This window comes from Leuciscus leuciscus (assembly GCF_965113295.1).
Source record: "Leuciscus leuciscus genome assembly, chromosome: 12".
Lineage (NCBI taxonomy): Eukaryota > Metazoa > Chordata > Actinopteri > Cypriniformes > Leuciscidae > Leuciscus > Leuciscus leuciscus.
Genome location: NC_138736.1, coordinates 39,337,451 through 39,364,267, shown reverse-complemented (window position 1 = coordinate 39,364,267; position 26,817 = coordinate 39,337,451). Strand labels below are relative to the sequence as shown.

General features: G+C 38.0%; 2 protein-coding genes and 1 long non-coding RNA gene across 3 annotated transcripts in view; 1 reads left to right on the top strand and 2 right to left on the bottom strand.

The window, feature by feature from the left end:
• The window catches only part of LOC309510597 (H-2 class I histocompatibility antigen, Q10 alpha chain-like), an 80,052-nt gene that overhangs the window by 27,615 nt on the left and 25,620 nt on the right, over window positions 1-26,817 (bottom strand). The window contains exons 3-10 of the mRNA XM_082185458.1: window positions 16,074-16,343; window positions 7,096-7,356; window positions 6,730-7,011; window positions 6,505-6,618; window positions 6,351-6,428; window positions 6,188-6,217; window positions 3,303-3,359; window positions 2,409-2,489 (exon numbers count right to left, since the gene is read on the bottom strand). Coding sequence (XP_082041584.1) covers window positions 2,409-2,489; window positions 3,303-3,359; window positions 6,188-6,217; window positions 6,351-6,428; window positions 6,505-6,618; window positions 6,730-7,011; window positions 7,096-7,356; window positions 16,074-16,343 — 1,173 coding nt within the window. The remainder of the gene's footprint in view (window positions 1-2,408; window positions 2,490-3,302; window positions 3,360-6,187; window positions 6,218-6,350; window positions 6,429-6,504; window positions 6,619-6,729; window positions 7,012-7,095; window positions 7,357-16,073; window positions 16,344-26,817) is intronic.
• LOC309510624 overlaps window positions 1-26,817 on the top strand; it is a 48,176-nt gene that overhangs the window by 12,121 nt on the left and 9,238 nt on the right. The window contains exon 2 of the long non-coding RNA XR_014210408.1: window positions 23,501-23,616. This is a non-coding gene — a long non-coding RNA (uncharacterized lncRNA). The remainder of the gene's footprint in view (window positions 1-23,500; window positions 23,617-26,817) is intronic.
• Window positions 19,698-23,127, bottom strand: LOC309510617 (uncharacterized protein). Its single transcript, XM_082185489.1, has 7 exons — window positions 23,086-23,127; window positions 22,882-22,953; window positions 22,648-22,710; window positions 22,528-22,566; window positions 22,388-22,453; window positions 22,231-22,269; window positions 19,698-22,100 (listed from the first exon to the last, which is right to left on the bottom strand). The coding sequence occupies exons 1-7, from the start codon at window positions 23,111-23,113 to the stop codon at window positions 22,096-22,098; spliced, it is 312 nt and encodes a 103-aa protein (XP_082041615.1). The 5' UTR covers window positions 23,114-23,127; the 3' UTR covers window positions 19,698-22,095.

Here is a 26,817-nt window from a genome sequence, read left to right as displayed (position 1 = left end):
TGTGTGGTGAAAAATTTTGATTGTACATAAGAGACAACAGGATAACATCTGTTTGTGAAAGTTTGCCAACTTCAAAGGGAGCTTGGAGATATTATAATTGTAATGTATAAGGATTTCAAGTCCTCCCACAGGCTTTAACAGGAAGTTAGGGATACAGTTCCAGATAGAAGTGGGAAGAACTTCCCCATCCAGTACGTATTGGATCATCCAGCTACGTCATCGTGCTACAGGCAGCGAGGGGTGTCTCGATTTTTGGCCTACATCCGCATAGCCTACACGTGCACGTAATGTCACGTGTTTGCATTCAAAGCGGTAGAACTGATTATTGATTTTCTTCAATAAAAATCAATAATATATATTGTTTTGTAGTAACCGATGTGGCTCGGGTTAAATTGGTACGTCTGGTCAGGACGCAGTGCAGATGCACATGTTGTTGTTTCGTTGAGGATTTATTGGGTGTAGGCTACATGATTTTTATTATTTTTTTAGATGAACGCACATGATTAAATAACACCACTTTATAAAATGAGGCAAACTCTCGTGTGCTCCGCAGTCCACACTGACTACGGATTCACAGAGGTGTAAAGAGTCCCTGAAAACCATACTTGAGTAAAAGTACAGATACCTTACAGCGAAAATGACTCTATTACAAGTTACAGTCACCAATTCCAATACGACTAGAGTAAAAGTCTTGGAGTATCTGATTTTAACAGTATTTTACTCATATATAGACTCAAAGTTGCACTAGTCCTCGACACCTATAAACTCTCAAGTCTCAGTTGAGCTCAAGTGCACCAAAAGGCCATAAGTAAACCAATATCCTTCAAAAAGGTATCAGTGGATAGGCTAAATAAAATAATGTTAAGTAAAATTAAATTGTCAAATCTACTTGCACTAAATGTGCTGGTTTCGGCCTCATCACCGGCTGCATGTCATGTCCTCATCTCCTAAATTAAACAACTGTGATTCAGAAACTGCTAATGCACTCGCATTCACGTAAAGCCTTGTTTGGATGATACAGGCAAAACACACAAGACGTAGTTCTTCAATGCCCTTGGACGGCGATATCACTTTGTAGCAGAAAAAGTTGGGTGCCATAAAATGTAATGTGTAATTGCATCACTCATCGCAAATGTATTGGAGTAAAAAGTACATTTACAATATTCAAAAATGTAGTCAAGTAGAGATTAAAAGATGCTAATATATTTGATACTCAGTAAAACTACAAAGTAGCCAAAAAGATACTTAAGCACAGTAACTAAGTAACTTTACTCCAATACTTTACACCACTGCGGATTCATTCAAACAACTGACATACATCTATTACCTGAAGTGCTAAATTAAATTATATAAATTAAAGAATGATTTTATTATTATTTTTATTCAATAGACATTAACATTATACACTTTCGTTTGAATGCAAATATTACACATTATACACATTATTTATCACGCTCTTGTGGCCGGACAAAGATGGAAGTAAAGCTCTAGATCTGATTCTTCAAAACAACCTGAACATCCTCGATCTTCTAACCGGAGTCATCGCTGTCCTTTCTGTCTTGAGCTGAAGAAAACAACACAACATTTCATTTGAACTGACGGCCATTTAAAACCGGAGAACTTGTGTGTTTCTGGTTCAAAAACACCAAAATTAAATAGCAAACATTTCAAGTGCAAATGGATGAATATGTTGTTTATCTTTAGTTGAAATGAACTGAAACATTACTGAGGTTTGGCAGTGAAATGTCCTTGGATCTGCAGCGTCCTGAAACACAGAATAACAGCATTATAATATCTTCATAATCAGCACAGATATGGCAACCATTTGAGTTACAGTATGTTTCATTAAATGTCATTTGAAGGAGAGACTATTAACATTACTTGGCAGTGGTAACAGCAGGGCATTCTGGGTAATGGTGTTCTGATCTGTGTCTTCTCTCTCCATGGCTGGAAAAACACATCTATAGTTTCACATCTGTGTTTCTGACAGACTAAAACTACAAAACACAAGAAAGTCTCAACTCACCAAAGTTAGGCAGAGAGAAGTTCTTGGAGCCCATCACACCTATAAAAGTCATGAAGGACACGTTGAGTGAGTGAGATGAAGAATCAGCGTCAGATAAGAGATGAATTCAGATGTTCTGACCTCGAGCTGCTGCTGGAGGCGCTTCAGTTTCACACAGACTTTGAGTGTCATGAACCTCCTCAGCTGAAAGAGAACGAGAGGAACCATTAATGAAACTGTGTGTGTGTGTGTGTGTGTGCGTGTGTGTGTGTGTGTGTGTGTGTGTGTGTGTTCGTTCAGGACCTACTGTGATCCTCCTCAGCTGAAAGAGAACGAGAGGAGCCATTATTGAAACAGTGTGTGTGTGTGTGTGTGTGTGTGTGTGTGTGTGTGAGAGACCTACCGTGAACCTCCTCCACACTGGGATCTGTGGGGTTTTCTTCTTCTGGATCAGTGTTTAAAGCAGCTGCACATCTTTCTGGTCCTGATGAAGTTCAGAATGATTAAAATGATGGTTATTAAACATGTTCAAGCATTTAGTCATCAGCTGTACAGTGACAGGAGCTTTTAACAAATCAGACTCACTCATTTCCTCCCACAGTTCTGGTTCGATATTCCATGTTTGCAAGGATCCATTTCTACCTAAAATAATGAATATTAACACAGTCAGTTTCCTCCTATCATCTCATGTCACTTCAGTTTATGATCAGAGAGATCTGTGTAAAGATTTCAGAAGATTTTCTTTTGTACGAAGAATGATTTAATAAAATGATGTTGTATGTGAACGGGTCATTTTGATGTAGTTTGCTTCTTAATGATATGTTGATTTTTATGCTGAATAAATTGAACAATTAAAGAAAGTAAATATTAGTGAATGTGAACTCACATATCATCGAACAACCTGAGAGAGAGAGAGAGAGAGAGAGAGAGAGAGAGAGAAACATGTCAGCACTCCGGATGAAAGTACAGTAGAGAATGAATTATTATTTCAAAACAAATTAATGAAAATAATTCAGAGATTATGATTTGTGTTCATAAATATTAACACATACAGTCAGTCTCTTCATTTATATATATATATATATATATATATATATATATATATATATATATATATATATATATATATATATATATATATATATAGGCACAGAATACTATTCTATTATTCTAGCAGCTGCACATCTTTCTGGTCCTGATGAAGTTCAGAATGAATAAAATTATGGTTATTAAACATGTTCATGCATTTAGTCATCAGCTGTACAGTGACAGGAGCTTTTAAACAATTCAGACTCACTCATTTCCTCCAACAGTTCTGGTTTCATTTTCCATGTTCCCGAGTATACATCATCATCTAAAATAACGAATATTAACACAGTCAGTTTCCTCATATCATCTCATGTCACTTCAGTTTATGATCAGAGAGATCTGTGTAAAGATTTCAGAAGATTTACTTTTGTATGAAGAATGATTTAATAAAAAGATGTTGCATGTGAACGGGTCATTTTGATGTCGTTTTTTTTTTTTTTTCTTAATGATATGTTGATTTTTATGCTAAATAAATTGAACAATTAAAGAAAGTAAATATTAGTGCATGTGAACTCACTTAGAGAGAGAGAGAGAGAGAGAGAGAGAGAGAGACGTCAGCACTTCAGAGGAAAGTACAGTAGAGAATGAATTATTATTTCAAAAAAAATTAAAGGTACAATATGCAAGATTTTCTGCCGCTAGAGGGCGCTACATTCCAAACAACAACAACGGCGTAGCTTGATGACGATGTGAAGGAGCGTGGAATGATGGGAACTGTCGTTTTAAACTCCACCGTGGATGTAAATCAGTCAGACGGGAATCGAAAAATCATGTTCATGGATGAGGTAAAGTTCTATTTTTATAAATGTTGCGTTTAATGACATGCTTTTATTTCATTAAAATGAATTAACCGCAAGAAAAGTAAGGTTTAATACTAAATTGGTTATCACAGATGTTACTGTATTTGTGTAATAATTCATTGTTGTGATAACGCGGCGCAGTTTTACGTGTTCTGAACAATTGTTTTAAAAGTACATTCGAACATACCCTCATCATTTGCCAAAATACTGATTAATCTTTATGCATAACACATGCTATATTTATTTACATGGCCATAAACACCAGATGTGATAAACAATGTCAATAAACTAAACACAAACCTAAAGCAATAATACCCGTACGTTGACGTTGACGTTTATGGGACTTGTCTTTGTCGACAGAACCAGCTGCAATCGGTAAAGAATAATTATGTTCCATAACGACTGCACGAAACAAGCTAACGTTTGATACGTTTCGCTTGATAGACGCTACAACTACAACTTCCGCATTTGTCCAGGACTCCACGCAGTACGAGCGGAAACCGAGGGTAACGCGGATATGACGCCATTGACTGGCGACTCCCAGCTCACCCCTGCTCTAACGCCCCGTTTCCTCGGTTAAAATCGCAATTTTCTTATGATTAAAAATAGTTGGAAACATTTGGGATATTATAAGTAATCAACTTAAAGCAACACTATGTAACTTTTCAACCTTCATAATATATTTCCAAGATCCTTGTGATGGTACATCGACTTACAATAGGTTGAATGACACGTCTGCCATAGCCTGACAGGGTCTGTATCGCTTTTACTGGCACTATGTAACTTCGGGGTTCGGGTAGTAACAAGAGCACAAAAAGAACTACAAAATTCGACTGCTTTACGGCATACGTCACTTCCCCCACCACTTCGTCAAATTTGGACGTGAGAGGCCAACCAGCGTTTGTTTTCGGCTTTCGTGCGTATGTTTTTGTCATGGGGGTTGTTTACACCTGGCCACTTCATGCATTTTCTCAGATCGTGAAAAGTCCAGGTTTAAATGCCCTCCGAAACGCATTTGAGACGGATTTGAATCCGATCCCTCAAACCACTTCAGGAGGAGATCTGAGACGCAAGTGTAAATGCATATGGTTGTTGAAACCACATATGTAAATTGTACTCCTCCCAAAAATGCAAAAAAAAAACAGCGTTGTATAGGCTATTATGTTATATCCAGATATGACGACGCGCTGGAACACGCATCACCGCAGACGAGCAACTGCATCAAGCCAACGTGTAAACTATCGCAAATCAAAGTGAAAGTAAGTCGCAGACGCTTAACACACAATCTTCATCATTAAAAGTAAAGAAACGAAATTATCTTACCAGGGCTGTTACTGTTCTCTCTTATTGCGGTCTTTGATTTTGAAATTTTAGCTGATGATCTATAAAATGCAGCTCATATCTGTTGCTTTCGGTGACGTGCACTCCATTAAATCTGCATATAGAGCGAGAATTGAAGATCGATTTTAAATCCGTTTTGCAAAAATACATTTATGTGACCAGGTGTAAATGGAATCGTTTTGATAAATCAGATAGCTATGCCTCACGAATTAGTTTGCCAGCTGAACTCAGGTGTTGTGAGGTGTATTTATCACGTAGTCCTGAGGGATATCAGACGCTATTGACGTTGATTCCTGCGATTATCATGAGAACAGCTTTCAATATCTCACATAATTATCATAAATAAGCCTAACGTAGAGGTTGTAAATAGTGTAAACGAGCACAATTTGCAAACTATTATGATAAATTGCAATAATCATGTCTAATGACATCATAACGGCCAATGTTATGAAATAATGCGACGTACATTTAACTTAATTGATGTTATCTGGCATTTTGTAATGTTTACATTCCAATAAAAACAACACAAATTAAATTATACAGTAGGCCTAGACTATAGACTATTTACTTGTGATTTAGCTGCAATCATGTAAAAACGTTATAATATAATATATTTACGACAGTGCAAGTATTCCACAGCGACTCTAGGGGTCGCTGTTTGACAAAAACACAATTTCTACTTAGTGTGGCTTTAACAAAATATATAACACTGGCCTTGTGATTTTGGGATATTTTAATGCAAAAATCTGACATATTGTACCTTTAATGTAAATAATTCAGAGATTATGATTTGTGTTCATAAATATTAACACATACAGTCAGTCTCTTCATATATATATATATATATATATATATATTATTGGCACATAATACTATTCTATGACTATTGTTCTGGAAGCTCTCAAAATGTTTCCTAAAATACACAAATTGTATATACTGTACATGGACTCACCTTCTTCTGATTCTAGATCAAATATCATGTCTAAAAGATAAAGAGAGGAATGTTTAATGACACAGTTCTGTTCTCTGATTCACAACAAGACTGATTACATGAGAGTGTTGCAGAATGTATGAATATATTATAGTGTTTCGACTTGTAGAAGATTCAGACTCACCTAATGGTGGTTGTGATAGTGGTAATTGTGGTGATACTGGTAATTGTAGGCTTTCATTCTGATGTTTCAGGTTAAATTCTGAAATGATAAATATTAACAGTCATTCTGCCTTTCTATTCATCCTATATAAAGGTCTTACAGGAATAATACTCACTTCGACGTTTAACACATTTTCTCAGCAGATAAAAAACAAGAAGAATGATGACAAGAACAACTAAAGCAACTATAAATCCAATGAGCAAAACCACCCGCATCCGGACATTCACTCCTGTCACAGAAAAACAAAAAGATTTAGTTCAGTTCTAATGAAGCAAACGAAACAGTAATAATGAAGTGATCTTGTGAAAGCTAGATAAACTCTGATGAATGATCCTGTTACCGCAGCGGATGATGAGCGGTTCAGTCAGAGTCTGGTGCTTCACCACACACTGATACTGGGATCTTTCAGACGGCAGGATCTCCAGGCTCTTCTTCAGCTGAAAGGATCCGTCAGCGTTCGGTCTGATTCCCTCTGAGTTCAGCTGATCATCAGGGACCGGCGTCTGATCGTGTCTGATCTCCATCTGCACATGTTTAGGGTAGAAGCCTGTGGCCAAACACACCAGCAGAGACGAGACTGAAGATCCAGACGCTTTTACAAGAGTGTGAACATCAGGACGAGCTGCAGGACAGACAATGAAGATAATAAACCTGCATGAAAGAATGCATTCAAATAACAACCCTAGAGATTCTGATGTAAACTCACATTCCATGATGATCTTTCCCTCTCGCTGAAGTTCAGTGAATCTGGTTAATGTTTCCACACATTTCCTCTCCAGGCTGGAAACTGATTCTCTGTCCCAGATGATGTCATGGTCGAGGACTAAAGGCTTCCAGTGCATTGAGAGGTCAAAGGTCAAGGTCTGGCCATCATAGGCGTATTCATCAGTGCCTTGAAGAAACATTACTGAACCATTAGAGTGACGTTCAACTGCACAGCCGTGCCTCCACTGAAGAACATGAAGATCTAGAGAAACACAGAAGATTAAGAACAGAAGATAAAATATTGCTATTATTTAAACTTATCCAGTTAAAAAATATATGTTAGTTAATTGCATGTATGAAATACATTTAATCTTATTTGGTTGAAGAATAGCCATGCATTATTAATTTGTGATTTTTCTAAATAAAAATGGTAGCTTTGATACTAAAACATAATTAAAACACTCCAGTAATAAAAATAGTCTTGTAAAACAAATCATACTCATGTACTGCATGAATAAAGATATTCATTAAAATGCAACTTGATCCCAGAGAATTAGTAAATTACAGGCTGATCTCAAATCTACCCTTTCTGTCAAAATTTTTAGAAAAGCCAGTAATCTCACAACTATATGTTCCTTTTTAGAGAGAAATGATATCTGCAAGGATTTCCAGTCAGGATTTAAACTGTAGTACCGAGACAGCTCTCATTAGAGTTACAAATTATTTGCTCTTATCATCTGATCGTGGTTGTATCTCTCTATTAGTGTTACTGGATCTTAGTGCTGCATTTGATACTATCGACCACAACATTCTTTTAAATATACTCGAAAATGATGTTGGCATTAGTGTAATTGCATTAGCATGGTTTAAATCACACTTATCTGACCGTTATCAGTTTGTAGCAGTAAATGAAGAGATGTCTCATCGATCACAAGTTCAGTATGGAGTACCACAAGGCTCAGTACTAGGACTGTTGCTGTTCACCCTGTACATGCTACCATTAGGAGATATCATTAGTAAGCATTGGATTAGTTTTCACTGTTATGCTGATGATACTCAGCTCTACATTTCGTCGCGCCCCAACGAAACTTACCAATTCACAAAATTAACGGAATGCATAGCTGATAGAAAAAACTGGAAGAGTTTCTAATTATTGGGCAAAAAACCTCTGCCCGTATTAACCCAGAATACTGTCTAACAATTGATGGCTGCTGTCAAGACTTCGTCGTCGGTTAGGAACCTGGGTGTGCTCTTTGATACCAATCTTTCAAAGCCATTTTCATTTCTAGCATCTTTAAAACCGCATTCTTCCATCTTAAAAATATATCTAAATTACGACATATACTTTCAATGAAAAATGTAGAACAGTTAGTTCATGCGTTCATGCCCTCAAGGCTAGATTATTGTAATGCTCTTATGGGTGGTTGCCCTGCACGCATAATAAACAAACTACAGCTGGTCCAAAACGCAGCAGCTGGAGTTCTTACTAGAAACAGGAAGTATGACCATATTAGCCTGGTTCTGTCAACACTGCATTGGCTCCCTATTAAACATTGTATAAATTTAACTTAAATTATTACTTACAAAGCACTAAATGGTTTAGCTTCCCAGTATTTGAGCGAGCTCTTGATGTATTATTGTCCTTCACGACTATTGCGATCTCAAGATTCTGGCCAGTTTATAATACCTAGAATATCAAAATCAACTGCACCATTTAACACCTTAACTTTGGAATAGTCTTCCTAGCATTGTTCGAGAAGAAGACACACTCTGTCAGTTTAAATCTAGACTACAAACACACCTCTTTAACCTGGCATACACATAGAACATTATACATTTCTATTATTCAAATCAGTTAAGTTATTATTAGGCTGCATAAACAAGGTAAGCCGGAACCAGGTATGGATCTGGGCCGTATCCAGATCAGATGGAGCACCTGCTTTTAGACACGCCCACAAAGCATGATGTAGTCAGCCGGATCCGGGCCATATCCAGATCAGATGGAGCACCTGCTTCTAGACACACCCACAAAGCATGATGTAGTCAGCCGGATCCAGGCCGGATCCAGATCAGATGGAGGACCTGCTTTTAGACACGCCTACAACGCATGATATAGTCAGCCGGATCCGGGCCATATCCAGATCAGATGGAGGACCTGCTTTTAGACACGACCACAACGCATGATGTAGTCAGCTGGATCCTGGCAGTATCCAGATCAGATGGAGCACCTGCTTTTAGACACGCCCACAAAGCATGATGTAGTCAGCCGGATCCGGGCCATATCCAGATCAGATGGAGGACCTGCTTCTAGACACGACCACAACGCATGATGTAGTCAGCTGGATCCTGGCAGTATCCAGATCAGATGGAGCACCTGCTTTTAGACACGCCCACAAAGCATGATGTAGTCAGCCGGATCCGGGCCATATCCAGATCAGATGGAGGACCTGCTTTTAGACACGCCCACAAAGCATGATGTAGTCAGCCGGATCCGGGCCATATCCAGATCAGATGGAGCACCTGCTTTTAGACACGCCCACAAAGCATGATGTAGTCAGCCGGATCCGGGCCATATCCAGATCAGATGGAGGACCTGCTTCTAGACACGACCACAACGCATGATGTAGTCAGCCGGATCCTGGCAGTATCCAGATCAGATGGAGGACCTGCTTTTAGACACGCCCACAACGCATGATATAGTCAGCCGGATCCGGGCCGTATCCAGATCAGATGGAGGACCTGCTTTTAGACACGCCCACAACACATGATATAGTCAGCCGGATCCGGGCCGTATCCAGATCAGATGGTGGACCTGCGCCTCGACATGACCACAACGCATACCTGAAGTGTCAGGAGAGATTGTGTCAACTAGACTCTTCCCTGCGAAGGCCTCATCGACACGACAGCCATCGGCACTGATCCTCAACAAACCCTTCAACCAGATGGAACTGGATCAATATTCTGAATGTTCTGATCCAATCTGACTTCTGACCTATAATGCTGCCTGAATCATAATCATATGCTGTTCGTTGGTTGGCCAGAGGAGAACTGAGTGACTGAGCCTGGTTTCTCCCAAGGTTTTTTCTCTATTCTGTCACTAATGGAGTTTTGGTTTATTGCCATTGTCACTTTTGGCTCGCTTAGTTGGTGGTAATTTAACATTTAACATTTAATATTCAACAATATTATTGATCCGCCTGCATTGACACCATTTATTATTTTTTTATTTAAAGTTTATTTAACAGGGACCATACAAGCAAACATAGTTACAATACAAAGCCTGCAACTGATGCGCAGCATATAGAGTTTATAGCTAGTGCTAATTTTCAACTCCTGTCCCTGGTTGGGCATTTCTAAGAACATTATAAAACAGATACATACATAAAAAAACAACAAGTAATACAAAACTATACATGTACATACACACATACATATATACATATATACATATACACACATACATACATAATCATACACAATTATAACAACAATTAAAAATGTATACAATTATAACAACAATTAAAAATGTATACAGTTTTGGTTTGTCTTTAGCCACAGCTTAATCCTGGAAGTGAACTTTTTGAAGTCAGATATGGCCTTAATATCAGATGGTAATGCATTCCATAGCCTACAGCTCTTAACAGAAAAGGCAGTCTGTGCAAAGCTTGTCCTACAGTATGGTATTGTACAGTTATGTTTTGTACTACTTCTAGTAACTCTTTGGCTGTTCTGTATTTCAATAAATTTACTAAGAGGCTCAGGTGCTAAATTATTAATACACTTGAAAATTAATTTAAGGAAACATAAATTACTAAAGCTTTCAAAGCTTAATATTTTATATTTCTCCAGTATGTAACAGTGATGATAGCGGATTGGCTTTTTATCCATAATTTTTATTGCTCGATTGTAAAGTGAACCAATGTGTTTTGTTGCAGATGGAGCTGCTTGCCCCCAAACTGTCATGCAGTATGAAATATGTGAAAACACCATAGCATGCATGTACAGTAGGGCTGCCTGTTTTGGTATGTAGTGTCTGATTAATTTAAAACAGTTAAGATTTCTTTGTATTGTTTTAGAGATTTTCTTGATATGTTTAGTAAAATTAAGTTGGGGATCTATAACCAATCCAAGGTATGTGAATTCTGTTACAAATTGAATTTTTTCATTTTGCAAGTTAATTTTAAATCTTTTACTTAGATCAAGTTTCTTAATAGAATAACACATGGAAACTGTCTTTGTAAAATTTAGTACCAACTGATTTTGATTGAGCCACTGTCCGACATCAGCCATACATGCAGAGAGAACATCAGCCGCCAACTCTGGTGACTTAGCGGGTGCATAAAGAACTGCATCATCTGCATAGAGCTGGAAGCTGGCACCTGAACAGTTTAATGGTAGGTCATTAATAAAAAGACTGAACAGCAAAGGACCAAGTACAGAGCCCTGTGGTATGCCCATTTTGATGTTCAATAGTGAGGATTTTTCCTGGTTAACTTTAACACACTGAACTCTAGCCTGAAGATAAGACGCGAACCACTGTACTGTCTTAGTAGAAAAATTAAAAGATGACATTTTAGTTAAAAGTAAACTATGGTTGATTGTATCAAATGCCTTTTTAAGGTCAAGGAAAACAGCTCCCACCACATTACCCCTATCCAGTGATTTCTTCACATTTTCAATAAAACAGCAGTTTGCAATTTCAGTGGAATAACCTGATCGAAAACCAAACTGCTGTGGGTGGAGGAACTGATTGGCTTCTAAGTGATCAACCATTTGTGCTGCTACAACTTTCTCAATAACTTTAGATAAAATAGGTAAAATAGATATGGGACGATAGTTACACATAGAGTCCTGACTTCCTGATTTAAATACTGGCACAATTACTGCTTTTTTCCATCCTAAAGGAAATGTACAGGTTCTTAGAGAAAGATTAACAAGATGTGTAAGAGGTTTAACTAACACTGTTACATATTTTTTTAAAAACCAATTATTCATCATATATAAATCATTTGTTTTAGAATTAGACAATTTATTAATAATTTCTAAGATGTTTGTCTCCGGAACCTCTGTAATATGAAACGAATCTGCAGAAGTCACTCCAGTTGTATGATTGAAGTCTTCAGACTCAAAATCTTTTATTAGTTCTTCTACTGATTGCACAAAATATGAATTTAATTCATTAGCCATAATGGCATTATTATTTATGTTCTTTCCATTTATGTTAAGTTCCTTGATCCCCTGTTTATTTGGTTTATTAGTCAGATTATTTAAGTGTCTCCAGATTGAATTATTATTGCCTTTAGCATTACCTATAAGTTGAGTATAATATGAAACTTTTGCTTTACGTAGTTCTAACACCACTTTATTTCTTAGACTTTTGTAGGTTAACAAATCAGTATTCATTTTTGAGCATAATGATTTTTTCAGAGCCAAATCTCTCTTCTTCATAAGCTTTCTGATTTCATTACTTATCCATGGTACAGTGTCTTTCTTACTACATCTTTTTTTTATTAGAAATTTGTCTATTAATCCCGAAATAGCTGTAGTCATAGAATTACAGCACTCGTCTACATCATCCACAGCCATGATCTGCTCCCAATTTAAGTTATTAAGTTCTCTTTCGAACTGCACAGTTTTAGCTTCAGGAATGATAAATGATAATTTATCACAATCAGATTTGCCAAAATACTGTAGCCGCTTTCTGGTCAGTTTTCTAACTGTCAGAATCATGTTGTGGTCTGAGAGACCTGTTATCAGATTGTACATCCTTGTTATACGTTCTGGTTTATTGGTAAACGCCATATCAATCAGGGTCTTGGTCTGCCTTGTTATCCTAGTGGGCCCTTTAATCATTTGTAGATAATTAAATTTTGTCATAATTGTTTTTAATTTTTGTTTCCCACTTTTTTCCGACCAATTAATGTTAAAATCACCATACCATACAGTTTCTTTATAAGAATCAAGTTGTTTAGCTACAAGACTTAATTCATCATAAAAAGCAGTGTTATGTGAAGGTGGGTTATAAATAACAACAATGTTAAAATTCATTGTAGGTGATAAGATAACATTCAAAGCTAGACATTCCAAAGGGGTTTTCAATTCAACTGCGTGACATTTAAATTTATCTTTTATGTATATCAAAACTCCTCCCCCCTTGCCTGTATTTCTGTCCTTTCTGAAACATTGATATCCAGCGATGTTGATCATATTATTTGGTATATTACTGTGAAGCCAGGATTCTGTTAAACAAAGATAATCCAAATTTGAGTCCAAGAGGAGTACAGAGATCTGATCCCTTTTGGAGATTAGGCTGCGAATATTTAGGTGTCCGCCTAATATTCCTTTCGGTTTACACTTAACGTCCCAGAGTACTCTAGCGTGATTCACAGTTTGGAAAAATAGATATTGCTTTTGTTTTTGTACAGCACTACGGCCAGAGCCATTCAAGTGCATTATTGGCATCTCATCTGGACCTCCACATGAAGTAGCGCGACTCACATTAGCCATAGCTCTGTCTCCCAACCGAAAGTAAAAGTCCACGCTATTATTCCACGCCACCACAGCCTCGCGATTAGCAGCAATTCCCGGTTCAATCCCCGAATATGGATCTATCAGACGGGGTGACTCACCGGACTTGTTGCGGTCGGTTGTACACAGGCAGCTAAGACTAGGTGAACTCCGTTTTTCGGCTTGCCGCTGATCCAGTGGTTCCTGGCTCTGAGCCAACAGCTCCTGCAGCTCCGCTCCATGGGATTCTGGTGTAGTCGATGTCACCCCTGTACTGAGCCCAACCTCCAGCTCAGTATTAACCATTTGCTCAAACGTAGTCGGACCAGGATTAAGGTGTATATCCCCAGCCAGAAGAATGAGCACCAGTATAACTTTAGACGCATAAAATCTGCGCTGCCGTGAAGTTAATCTGCTGGTATTATTTCTGTCGCTCAGGCCTCTTGATGTCCAGATAGAATACAGTGTGCAATGTCCGTGTCCAAACATATGCAACTTGGTTTGTTCACAACTGGTTAAGTTGGCCACATTACCCTCAAAATTGGAAGTCCAAGCACACAATAACAATAAGGAAAGTTGTAAAATACAGAGGGTATGTGTGGAGCCCAACAAACCACACCTGCCCTCGGCAGCCATGATCATTGTACATGGATGGTTGAGGTTTGCTATTATATGAGAACTAAACTGAGCTGGACAATGACATCACTGTTTTCTACAGAGCGGCTATATATGTATAAATATATATTTTTTACAACATAAATTAACCATCACTGAACTTACTTAAGCTGGATAACACTATTTTCTTCTAGATCTGCAGTACAGCATAAACAAAATTTGTTGCAGTATTTTCCTCTTATCACTGTAAAGCTGCTTTGAAAAAAAATGTTATTGTAAAAAAGCGCTATACAGTGGGAAGAACAAGTATTTGATACACTGCCGATTTTGCAGGTTTTCCTACTTACAAAGCATGTAGAGGTCTGTAATCTTTTATCATCGGTACTCTTCAACTGTGAGTGACGGAATCTAAAACAAAAATCCATAAAATCACATTGTATGATTTTTAATAATTAATTTGCATTTTATTGCATGACATAAGTATTTGATCACCTACCAACCAGTAAGAATTCCGGCTCTCACAGACCTGTTAGTTTTTCTTTAAGAAGCCCTCCTGTTCTCCACTCATTACCTGTATTAACTGCACCTGTTTGAACTCGTTACCTGTATAAAAGACACCTGTCCACACACTCAATCAAACAGACTCCAACCTCTCCACAATGGCCAAGACCAGAGAGCTGTGTAAGGACATCAGGGATAAAATTGTAGACCTGCACAAGGACAATAGGCAAGCAGCTTGGTGAGAAGGCAACAACTGTTGGCGCAATTATTAGAAAATGGAAGAAGTTCAAGATGACGGTCAATCTCCCTCGGTCTGGGGCACCATGCAAGATCTCACCTCGTGGGGCATCAATGATCATGAGGAAGGTGAGGGATCAGCCCAGAACTACATGGCAGGACCTGGTCAATGACCTGAAGAGAGCTGGGACCACAGTCTCAAAGAAAACCATTAGTAACACACTACGCCGTCATGGATTAAAATCCTGCAGCGCACGCAAGGTCCCCCTGCTCAAGCCAGCGCATGTCCAGGCCCGTCTGAAGTTTGCCAATGACCATCTGGATGATCCAGAGGAGGAATGGGAGAAGGTCATGTGGTCTGATGAGACAAAAATAGAGCTTTTTGGTCTAAACTCCACTCACCGTGTTTGGAGGAAGAAGAAGGATGAGTACAACCCCAAGAACACCATCCCAACCGTGAAGCATGGGGGTGGAAACATCATTCTTTGGGGATGCTTTTCTGCAAAGGGGACAGGACGACTGCAGCGTATTGAGGGGAGGATGGATGGGCCATGTATCACGAGATCTTGACCAACAACCTCCTTCCCTCAGTAAGAGCACTGAAGATGGGTCATGGCTGAGATGGATTCTACATGCTTTGTAAGTGGGAAAACCTGAAAAATCGGTAGTGTATCAAATACTTGTTCTCCCCACTGTATATAAATAAAGGTGAATTGACTTTATTATAAATATTCGTTTTGTATATATAAGCTATATATGACACTACATTACAAAAGTATGATTTTAAGGAATATTCAGCAACAATGCATTCAAATTGATCAAGTGACAGTAATTACACTAATAATGTTGCAAAACATTCCTGTTTCAAATAAATGCTGTTCTTTTGAATTATCTATTCATCTTCATTTTCAACTATGATAATAATAAAAAAAAATTCTTGATCATCAAATCATCATATTAGAATGATTTCTGAAGGATCATGTGACACTGAAGACTGGAGTAATGATGCTGAAAATTCAGCTTTGATCACAGAAATAAATTATATATTAAAAAAGAAAAAAAAAGTGGAAAAGTGAACACGACACATTTTACCCCCAACTTTCCCCTTAACATAATTACCTGTGTCCCGTGTGCTGTTCTCATTCCTCTTGTCCATCAGTGTTTTAATGTTGATCTGAAGCCACTGTTGTTTATAATGCAGATCATCACTTTCATTAAAGAGTCTCTCAGATTCCTCACACAATCGAGTCATGAAATCTGCTTTATTCACACTGTTACACAAACTCATCTGTATGTCATCCAGTTCGACTGAGTTGTAGAATTCATAAATGTCTCCAGAGATCAGAGGTTTAGATACGGCGCTGTATGTGTAGTATAGAGAGTGCATTTCTGACATAAGGATGAGAGAAGAAACAAGTTACAACAAGAACAGGCATATAAAAAAAGTTTAAAGCAAATACACAATGGACATCAAGGTTAATTACATTAAATACTACCAAACTTCTCATTGTTGGCTCAGTTTGGATCACTTTGTCATTGGAATATTATCTAATACAGACACAAGTGAATACAATGAATATACATTGAGAATATGGAGATAAACAGAGTAAAAAAGAGATTTCTTACCACTTTGAGATGGAAAAATAACCAAAATCAGAAGAAGAACTTTAATAGAGGCCATTATCTTTGTGTTTCAGCTTCAAACGCTTAAGCCAAAATGTCTGCTAACGTGTGTGTGACACAGACTTTAGTCAGGGCTGCTGACGTTACTCACACAACTGACTCATGATGGGAATCGGAACTGAAAATATTTTTAAACTTTGTAACATTTAGAGGTCTTAAACATTGTGTTTTGCACCATTGCTTTGGCAAATCTGTCAAACGAACTAAAATCATTATGTAGCCTACATGGCACAGTCATAGTGCCCTTTTTAAAATGTTAAAAGTGAAACGCAGAATTTGCTGACATGATCAGCTCGTGATCTGGGGCCTCATGTACAAAGACTTGCGTTGAATTCATACTAAAACATTGCGTACGGACAAAGCTGTAAATGTGCGTACGCACAAAAAAACCCAGATGTATGAATCTCTGCGTACGAAGGATCCCACGCATATTCTCTTTGTACATCCCAGTTAACGTAAAATTGAGCGCACATGCACGAGCACAACGCCCCACCCAGTCTCCTCCCTTAATTTAATTAATTTAAATATGGTAATGAGTCCACTTTGGCAAAAGAAAGCAGTAAGAAAATGGCGGCAAGAAACGAAACTTTACAGAGAGTGAATTGGAGGTGCTACTATCGGAGGTAGAAACAAAAAAAAACAAAAAAAAAGTGGAACTTTGTCCTCCGGAATTAATAACAAAAGGAAAAAATATGAGTGGGAGAGTTTGGCTGATGCTGAAAGTCGCACTGTAGAGTAGACTGAGTACAGTTGAGACACTTTTTGCGTTTTGATTTTTTCACACAAAAATAGACACTGAAAAGAAGTGAATTTCCACATGACATGCCACATGACATTTCATTACCTTGTAGACTAAGATATTATCAATCAATAATACCCACAAGTAGTTTATATTTTCCACAATTAGCTCATAAAAATAAGGTGCTTTTTGTCTCAACTTTGTCTCAACTGTACCCATATCATGTGGTACAGTTGAGACAGTGCATGGTACAGTTGAGACACCCCATTTTTAATGATGTAAAGGTAACTAACCATTCATTGTAAATAAATAAAAAAATAAAGACAAATAAAGAAAATAACAATTGGGCAACATTTTTGTTTATTCATCCATTTATATTCATTCATTTTATTTAAATTAGCACTGGTTAAAATGTATAAAGCAGGAACAAGATTATGTAACAATACACAGTTTAAATATCACAAATATCAAATTTTATTTTCATTTGCATCCTATGCTGGCTAATTACGGCGTTTAAACTGTTATCATAACACTGAACAACTAAACAATGTGTTTCCTAATAGAACTCTATCGGGGGTACAGTAGATATGTGTCTCAACTGTCCCCCGCTGGCCACCTCGCACATTTCTCTAGATTTTGCAATTACCTTGCATGACACAATACCATGAAATACAGAATAACGTTTGTGGAGATACCAGTTACGTTTAACAGTCACATAAGGATAATAAGCTATTCATTGTGGAGAGTGCATGGTGAAGTGAACGTCATAAAAAAAAATCTTTCCCCGATATCTTCGGATCGGAGATGCGTCCGTTGTTCAAATTTCCCACGATCAAAGAGGACACTAATACGCACGTGCACAGTAAAAATCACAACTTGTGCTTGCTGCGAACGCAAGTTAAGGTGTCTCAACTGTACACATGTCTCAACTGTACACAGTCTACCCTAAATGACCTTAAAAAGAAATGGTCTGATATAAAGGTGGACATTACACCAAAGCTGCCATTGCCATAGACTAAGGGTTGTATCAATTTGCATATGCTTTTATATGTTCTTACTTAATTGCAAAATTGATAGAATATTCCCATAAGGCTCGACAATATATGTCAATTATTTTATAAATTGCAAATTAATAGCAATGCTTCCCACAGGTGGTGGTGCGATAGACTTGTAGAACAATTCGTTGTGTAATGTTTGTAACTTCACTTCATTGCCTGTAAGAGTCGCCAACGGACAAAAACAATGAGAAATGTACGTACGCCAGACATTAAATTGGCGTGGAGGAACGCACATTCTCGCGTTAATTTCACTGTTAGTACATACGACCGTGAGCGTGAAAGCTGGCGTACGCAACGTTTTTGTGCGTACGCAAGATTGATACATGAGGCCTGGTGTTTTCAGAGTAGCTGGGATCGCACCGTTCCGGGAGAGTGCGTACTGTCACGGTTATGTTTGAGTTTATTTTCTGTTTTTTTTCTTTTGTGAGTTTATATCCTGAGTTTTTTTTATTTTTTATTAAATACTATAGTTACCCATTTGATTAGTTATTCTGTTCAGCTGTTGCCTAATAGTTTCCTTTGTTTGCTCCCTATAAGTTCCCTTGTTTCATTAGTGAGTTTTCCTGTCTTGTCAGTGTCTAACCCCTAATCTCCACCAACTGCGGAACGGCGGCAGAGTCAATAGGTTTCCATTAAAGTCAGTGTGTGTATTTTCACTGACTGCGGAACGACTGCGTTCCGACTCCGGCGATACGCAGAGCTTCTATTTTTGCCGGATGCCGGAATGCTCCGCAGCAATTCAGCACAGGGTATCCTGTTATATCGCGCGACCATTCGTGAATTCGCGAGATCTCGTGGGTCCCTGTGACTTCAGCTGTCAGTCATGGCCGCAGCCGGTCCGCAACAAATCCGGACCTGATGAGTATTGAGGACGGCAGAGCACGGAGCCGATCCGCAGCCGTTCTGCAGTTGGTGGAAATCCGGGGTAATCGTTGTTACATTGTCAGCTTTTTTCTGAGTTATGGTTTGTGGATTATTCATCCCAGACAGCAACGATGGATTCCACACGATCCAGATGTAGGCCGGATCTGTGCTGTCTGGGATCATGTTCGTTGTGTGTTCTAAACATCTGGTTTGTGACAACTATACTATTACAGGTTAAAAGGTTAACTGCTTTGTATACAATTAATATACAATTTATATTAAGGATTTTTTTTTTTTTTTTTTTTTATGATATGAGTAAAATATAATGAATATGTCTATAGTGCATATTGTGGAGGCAAACAATTTTCTAATACTGAATAAGAGACAAACATGGATCAATTCTCTTAAAAGATTATTTATTCCCTTGCAGGGAAAGGTCAGCAGTCATACAGTCATTACAAAGTGCCTGCAGAATGTGACCAAGAGTGGGGGCATCCTTCCTTCTTTATAGTTGACTCCCTCTATGTCATCAGAGTGGCTAAATGAACATGTCCCGGCCATAACGAACACATTGTTGCATCCAACTACCCTTGAGTAAAGGCCCTTTGTCTTAGTCATACATTCAGCATAACTTTTTGTCAAATCACGTATACAAGGTCATACACGTACACTTTGTTCCATCAATGTAGCAGAGAATCATGGGACTCTGCATGCAATCCTCGTCTCATTTTACTACATTACTATGAATATAAGAAAATTACACATATAGAACATATTAAATTTCTTCCACAATTTATTTAGCAAAATACTCTTCTCTAGAGTTTTTTTTAGCTAAATAACATGGTCATTGTATGGCTTTCCTGAGGTAAATGATTTTAGAGAGAAAGAGCAAAATATAACTCGTCCTACACTAATTAATGGGGAGCAAATAGAAACTAATTATAAATGCCTCTGTATATTTTTGGACCACTAGCTCAATGGGACGCATGGACTGATGGTTTTATTTCTTAATGAACTGCTGTCTTTTAATGTCCATAACAGAACGCTTGTGATGTTATGACATTCTGTGTGAGTTGCTGGTATGGTAATCTTCAGAGGCTCAGAAGAAGAGTAGAAACACAAGTAATCTGGAATTGCGTTAACATATAGACCTTATGCGCCAGAGAAACAAGGGTGCAGTCATCTTTAGAATATTGTCTTTTAACTTCCATTTTTGCGGTCGCTCTGTATATTTCTATGGCATTGCTGTCCAGGAGTAATTAGCTTTTGAAGTGGATTAACTTAATGTAAAGTTAACAAAAGTTATCATGAGGACTGTAATGTTTAAAACAGACGTCTTAACAAATGTCAGTAGACTGGGAATATTTTAACCCGTAATTTCATGGATTCTTTAAAAGTGTGTGTCTCTCGGGTTCATGCTGCCCTCTGCTGGTTACAATAAGAAGTCAATACAGTCTCAATGTTCCATTGATAAAAGCTCTTGAATGACACGAGACAAAGAAAGAAACCTCTTACTTAATACAGTCTGGTTCGGTTCATCTCTGCTCAGATTAAGAGAAAACATTAAATATACAGTAAAATCCTTTAAACCGCTCATGAAAAGGTGCCTGTAAGCTACATGACAGCAGAAAGATAATTCTACTGTATACTGTAAAAAATACTTTTAGGCAAAACTAGAAAAAGACAATATTTTTTACAATTGTTTATAGCACAAAAAGAAACCTGCAAAAAAAAATAATATTTGAATACACTGAACACGCATTGAATATAAGATTGTTCAGGCAACATATCATACGAAAAAGAGTGCAACGTGCCGATAAAGTATTTTAGAGTTAATCAAAACTAGAAAAGTTGTCTTTCCAAATTTCACTAAATAATGCAGCAGTTTATTTATTACTCTAATGACTTTTACTGGACTAGAAAACAGTATTTTATTCCCTGGTATGTACAGGGTTTCCATGACTCAGTATGAGTCAGTAAAATAATAGAAGAATAATAACATTAAAGGAACACTCCACCGTTTTTTGAAATAGGGCTTACTCACGACATGCTAGCTGGCAACAAAGGATTCCATTCATTATGCTAAGCTAAGCTAGCGGCGGTGTTGCCAAACTAAAACAATGCATACACTGAGACAAAAATGCGTTTGCCCACCTATCTAAATGTAGGAAAGACGGTGAATAAGCCCTATTTCAAAAAACGGTGGAGTGTTCCTTTAAAGTAACAGCCTGAAGTGTGCTGACTAAATTTAGTGTCTAGTTTCCTCAAAGTCGACATGAAACGGAAGTTGAGATAATCTTTTCTTCTCTATTGTGATGTATATCTGAGTGAAACACTTCTGGAACAAGAACAAATGTGGGCGGGGCTTGATTTTGTCTGTGGGGAATTGATTGGATGATTGGATGGTGGTGGTTTGCTATTGGCTGATCTCATGTGAGTGACAGGTTGCTCCGCCCTCGTCATCAGAGAAGAGAAGAGATGCACATGAATTAAAAAAAGGCCTCAAAAAACGGCTCAGAAAAAGTTGAATAACAAGGAAACGGAGAGCAGGAGTGTGTTGGTGTAGGCGTATATGTTACGTAATATGGCCTTTATGTTTCCTGACCACATATCCTCATAACACAGTGTCTGATGAAAACTGTGAAAGCTGTGTTGACGGTGTGGAAACCTCCTATGACTGATGTTCAGGTGTCCACATACTCTTGGCACTGATGATGATGTAACATCTGATTCAACCAGAACAACCCATGAGCAACTGCTAGATCTTCTGACTGGAGTCACTGGTGTCTTTTCTGTCTTAAACTGAAAAACAGACAAACTGCTAATTTACACTCATTAAAAACTGCAGAAGTTCTCTTTTTATAACACCAATATCAAATAGAAAACTATTAAAATGTAAAATATCTTTAGTTGAAATGAACTGAAACATTACTGAGGTTTGGCAGTGAAATGTTTTTGGATCTGCAGCGTCCTGAAACACAGAATAACAGCATTATATATATATATGTGTGTGTGTGTGTGTGTGTGTGTGTGTGTGTTTGTGTATACTGTATGCATATAAACACAAATAAGAAGGAAACTGTTCTTACTTGGCGGTGGTAACAGCAGGGCATTCTGGGTAACGGTGTTCTGATCGGTGTCTTCTCTCTTCATGGCTGGAAAAAACAAATTTCACATCCAGTGTCTGTCTGACTAAAAATCTAATTAACATAAACCCATATTAACTCACCAAGGTCAGGCAGAGAGAAGTTCTTGGAGCCCATCGCACCTATAAAAGTCATGAAGGACACGTTGAGTGAGTGAGATGAAGAATCAGCGTCAGATAAGAGATGAATTCAGATGTTCTGACCTCGAGCTGCTGCTGGAGGCGCTTCAGTTTCACACAGACTTTGAGTGTCATGAACCTCCTCAGCTGAAAGAGAACGAGAGGAGCCATTAATGAAACAGTGTGTGTGTGTGTGTGTGTGTGTGTGTGTGTGTGTGTGTGTGTGTGTGTTCAGGACCTACTGTGAACCTCCTCAGCTGAAAGAGAACGAGAGGAACCATTAATGAAACAGTGTGTGTGTGTGTGTGTAGGACCTACTGTGAACGTCCTCCACACTGGGATCTGTGGGGTTTTCATCTTCTGAATCAGTGTTTAAAGTAGCTGCCAAACCTGCACAGAATGAATAAAATGATGGTTATTAAACATGTTCATGCATTTAGTCATCAGCTGTACAATGACAGTAAACCATACATTAAATGCAGAGAGTTTTAATTTATGGGCCTTTTATCAATTTTGACTCACTTATTTCCTCCAGTAGTTCTGGTTTCATCTGTGTTTTAAAAAGAGCTGCAGAATCACATGAAATAATAAATAACACAGATGCTCAGTCTCCTCATCTCGTGTGTTGTGCTTTAATAACTTCTAGAAGAGTCAGACTCGCCTGATAGTTGCACTAGTGATGGTGTCTTCAGTGTGTCCGGCTCTCCTGAAATGTTAAACATTAGAATAGTCTTTTTCCTCTTCTATCCGTATTTATGACTTTAAGGGATTTAAATGGTACTTGGATATTTACCATAATTTCTAAGTAGAATAAATGTGAGGAAAATGAAGAAACCAACAAAAATACAAGATGAAAATCCAGTGACTGCCTCCAACAGCAACAGTGAGCTGGCTTCTGCTACACCTGTCACAGAACAAAAATCCATTATTTGTGAAGTTTTGGTGCAAAATCACACATAACTGATGATGGTCATTAGGATGGCGTCACTGATATCGGCCTCAGTTTGCAGCTCTTCAGTACTTTTACCATTTTATTTGTTTGTCATATTCTAGGTGATTTTATTCTGATTTGTTTTACTACAGACAAACTAGACATTAATCTTTAGACACCAAACAACCTTTTGCAGATTTTTGAACATTCAGACATTTCACTAGTCATTCTAGTCAGAGGATCTGCGATTCTGTTCAAGCATTTGAAGTATAAGTACAATCTGAAGTAACAAAGCACAAACTTGTTGTGATTATTGGATGGCAGGCGCTCTACAAGTGAAGTTTTGTTCACAGCTCAACTGAAAACAACACAGACTCAATTATTGATTTTGAAAATCCAAAATCCAGCCACAGCATCTACACATCTGATATGTGTAACTGTTGCACGAAATAGACACTGAAATGCTCAAAATGCGGCATCAGAGTAAAGTCACTGTTTTGGTCAATGATTTTGGCCCGACAAAATGATCCATGATCCATCAAGTATTAGCTTAGTTTAGGGATGCACTGATACCACTTTTTCCAGAACAAGTCCGATACCTTCATTTTTGGTATTGCAGATACAGAGTACCGATACCAGTATTTTCACTACACATATAATTTGTATTGGGTAGAGAAACCAAAAGAATATAAATCATTACTGTATAAATTAAATGTAGATGGATCTTTATAAAGTTACAAAAGTTATTTAGTCAAGAGAAGTGAGTGATTTTTTTGTCCTTTGTTTGATTAACATTAAAACACTGCATCAGGTTTATTAGGCTGCTGTCCCTTTAAGACCGAATGCACAAATTTGAATATTCTGTCTACGTTCACTTGAGATATAACCAACTATGTTCACTAATATACTCGCCAAGACGGACGTTTTTACATAATTTTGTGTGAATTCGCCCGTACAAGCGCAAGACGTGAAAGATAATTTGATTCAGTATTTGTGCGCTGTCTTACGCGGGTTTGTGTTCATGAAACTGCTTGACTTGCAAACGTCCTGTAATAATGTAGGGAACCACTCGTTATACATAAATCCAAGTGGTTCTCACTGCAGAGTCAAACGATGACCAGCTCCTCCTCTCTGGAGGGATAGAGTTGTGGGTGGGGTTAGGGTGTGGCTGGATATTCTAGCTCCACCCACTAGGCCCAAATTACATTGGCTCCTCCTCACTTGAGCTCTAGCAAGGAGGAGCTAGACTTAAGCTCCACCCATTTTGCTCTGCAGTGAGCAGCTTGATAAATCAAGTAACAGTTCATGTTTTACATTCATATACAATTTAACTTTTAATCCAAATGACGTGTGCTGAGTGAACGATCAGCAATCAAGAGCATTCAACATTTCATCTCTCTCTCTCTCTCTCTCTCTGGTGCATGCTGGGAGTTTGTGGAGGTGCTGAGCCGTGTTGAGAGCGTTGTCGAGAGTGATTGTGGTGTTCTTTGGTGTTTTCCTTTCTGTTTATGTATATATATTTATTTTTCCTCTCGCAGTGATTTTAAAAATTATCAGTATAGGAAGAAAGGTTTTTTCGTGTGTGTGCGGTTTGTAGTCGCCGGGATGGCGACTGCTCACGCGCAGGGAACACCACCCCTGGAAGATTTACTCCTAGTTATCGGTCAGAAACTTGGTTTTGAAAACATAGTCTCGGCGTCACGGATGAATAAAGCAGTAGTCGTGTTTTTGAAAACTGAATTACTCGTTAATGAACTGACAGTAAGCGGAATATGGGTGAAGGAAACTTTTGTTCCGGTAACCCCGCTATCTGCTCCAGCAACTAAAGTAATAGTTTCCGTGTTACTCACGGAGAGAATTCTTTCATGGTTTATGCGAGTACGGTGAGTTTGAAGTGTTTTGAATGTGGCGATTTGGGCCATAAGTGTTTAATGTGTCCACATAGAGATGAACAGCGCCCTTCTACATCTCGTGGTGAAGGAAATGATGTAGTTAATCAAATACCGGTAAATAACACAGAAAAGGAGAGAACCGAGGAGCAGGATAAAGAAGCTACAGAGGGAGTAGACGAGCAACAGGAGGAGGTGAGTGAGTTAAATGAGAATGTTAGCTGCGTGGAGAAACCTGGATGTGTTTATTTACCTGATAAAGATGTGAGTGATGATGATGAAGATGATCAGAGTGATGCTGATGATGATATTGTACAGAAATGTGTTTCTGAGGAAAATATGGCTGATGAGACTGAAAGTTTATCACAGTACACTGATGATGGAATGAGAGATGATGAGAATTGGTCTGAAGAGTTTAAGGAGGGTGTAGAAGATTTATATCCCCTTGAGCAGATTAATTCTTTTCTGGATAAGACAAAAGGAAAGGCAGGGGTTTGAAATAAGAGATTATTTCCCTGATGTTGAAAAGTTTATTGCTTCAGTAATGTAGCTATGATGAACTTTCACAACAGAAAAGATTTCGTCTTAAAAAGTACTTAACTGTTGTTAGATCAGGAAAAAGGATGGGAAAAGCGAGGGGAAAATCTAAATAAGTATAATGGCTGAAAGTTTCTCTTTCTATCTGATCTGTTTTCTCCTTTTCTATATTTTTCTTATGGAGATCTTAAGGGTTGGTTCTCTTAATATCAATGGGATGAGGGATGGGAGAAAGAATGAGGTTTTATCAGAAATCATTGATCTGAAAGTTGAGTGTTACATTCTTGCAAGAAACTCATAGTAGTTGTAGTAATGAAGTTAACTGGGGTTTGTGGTGGAAAGGAGAGTACGTTCTCAGTCATGGGACCAATTTAAGTGCTGGGGTGGCTATTCTTTTTTCTCCTACTGTAAATGTTAAAGTGCTCTCAAAAAATGAAGTAGAGCCAGGAAGGTTTTTAACTGTTAAAGCTGAAATTAGTCATTTTAAATTCTTGTTTGTAAATATTTATGCTCCTAATGTTGGAGCAGAAAGGAGTTTTATTTTCAAGAAGTTTGAACAAATAGTTAGTGAAGAAAATGAAGATGGGGGGGACGGGGGGGACTGGAATTGCACTCTTGATTTTACTCTTGACAGAGATGGGGAAGAATCTCATGCATCGTCAGCTTCCTCTTTAGCTGGTGTTATAGGAAATCTGAATCTCTTGGATGTATGGAGAGAACACAATCCTTCTGTAAAACAATATACATGGGTGAAGGTCTGTAATGATAGGATTTCTGCTGCTCGTTTGGATCGGTTTTATATATCTTGTAACTTGAAAAATAGAGTTGTTAGTACAGAAATGATTCCTAACACACTTTCTGATCATAAACTCATTAGGGTTGGGTTCACACTGTCTA

Coding starts and splice junctions, on each gene's coding strand:
- LOC309510617 (XM_082185489.1), bottom strand. CDS start 23,113: ATGAAACCAGAACTACTGGAGGAAATAA. Junction 22,711..22,881: donor CAGTGTGGAGGACGTTCACA/GTAGGTCCTACA, acceptor GTTCTCTTTCAG/CTGAGGAGGTTCATGACACT. Junction 22,567..22,647: donor GCCTCCAGCAGCAGCTCGAG/GTCAGAACATCT, acceptor TGACTTTTATAG/GTGCGATGGGCTCCAAGAAC.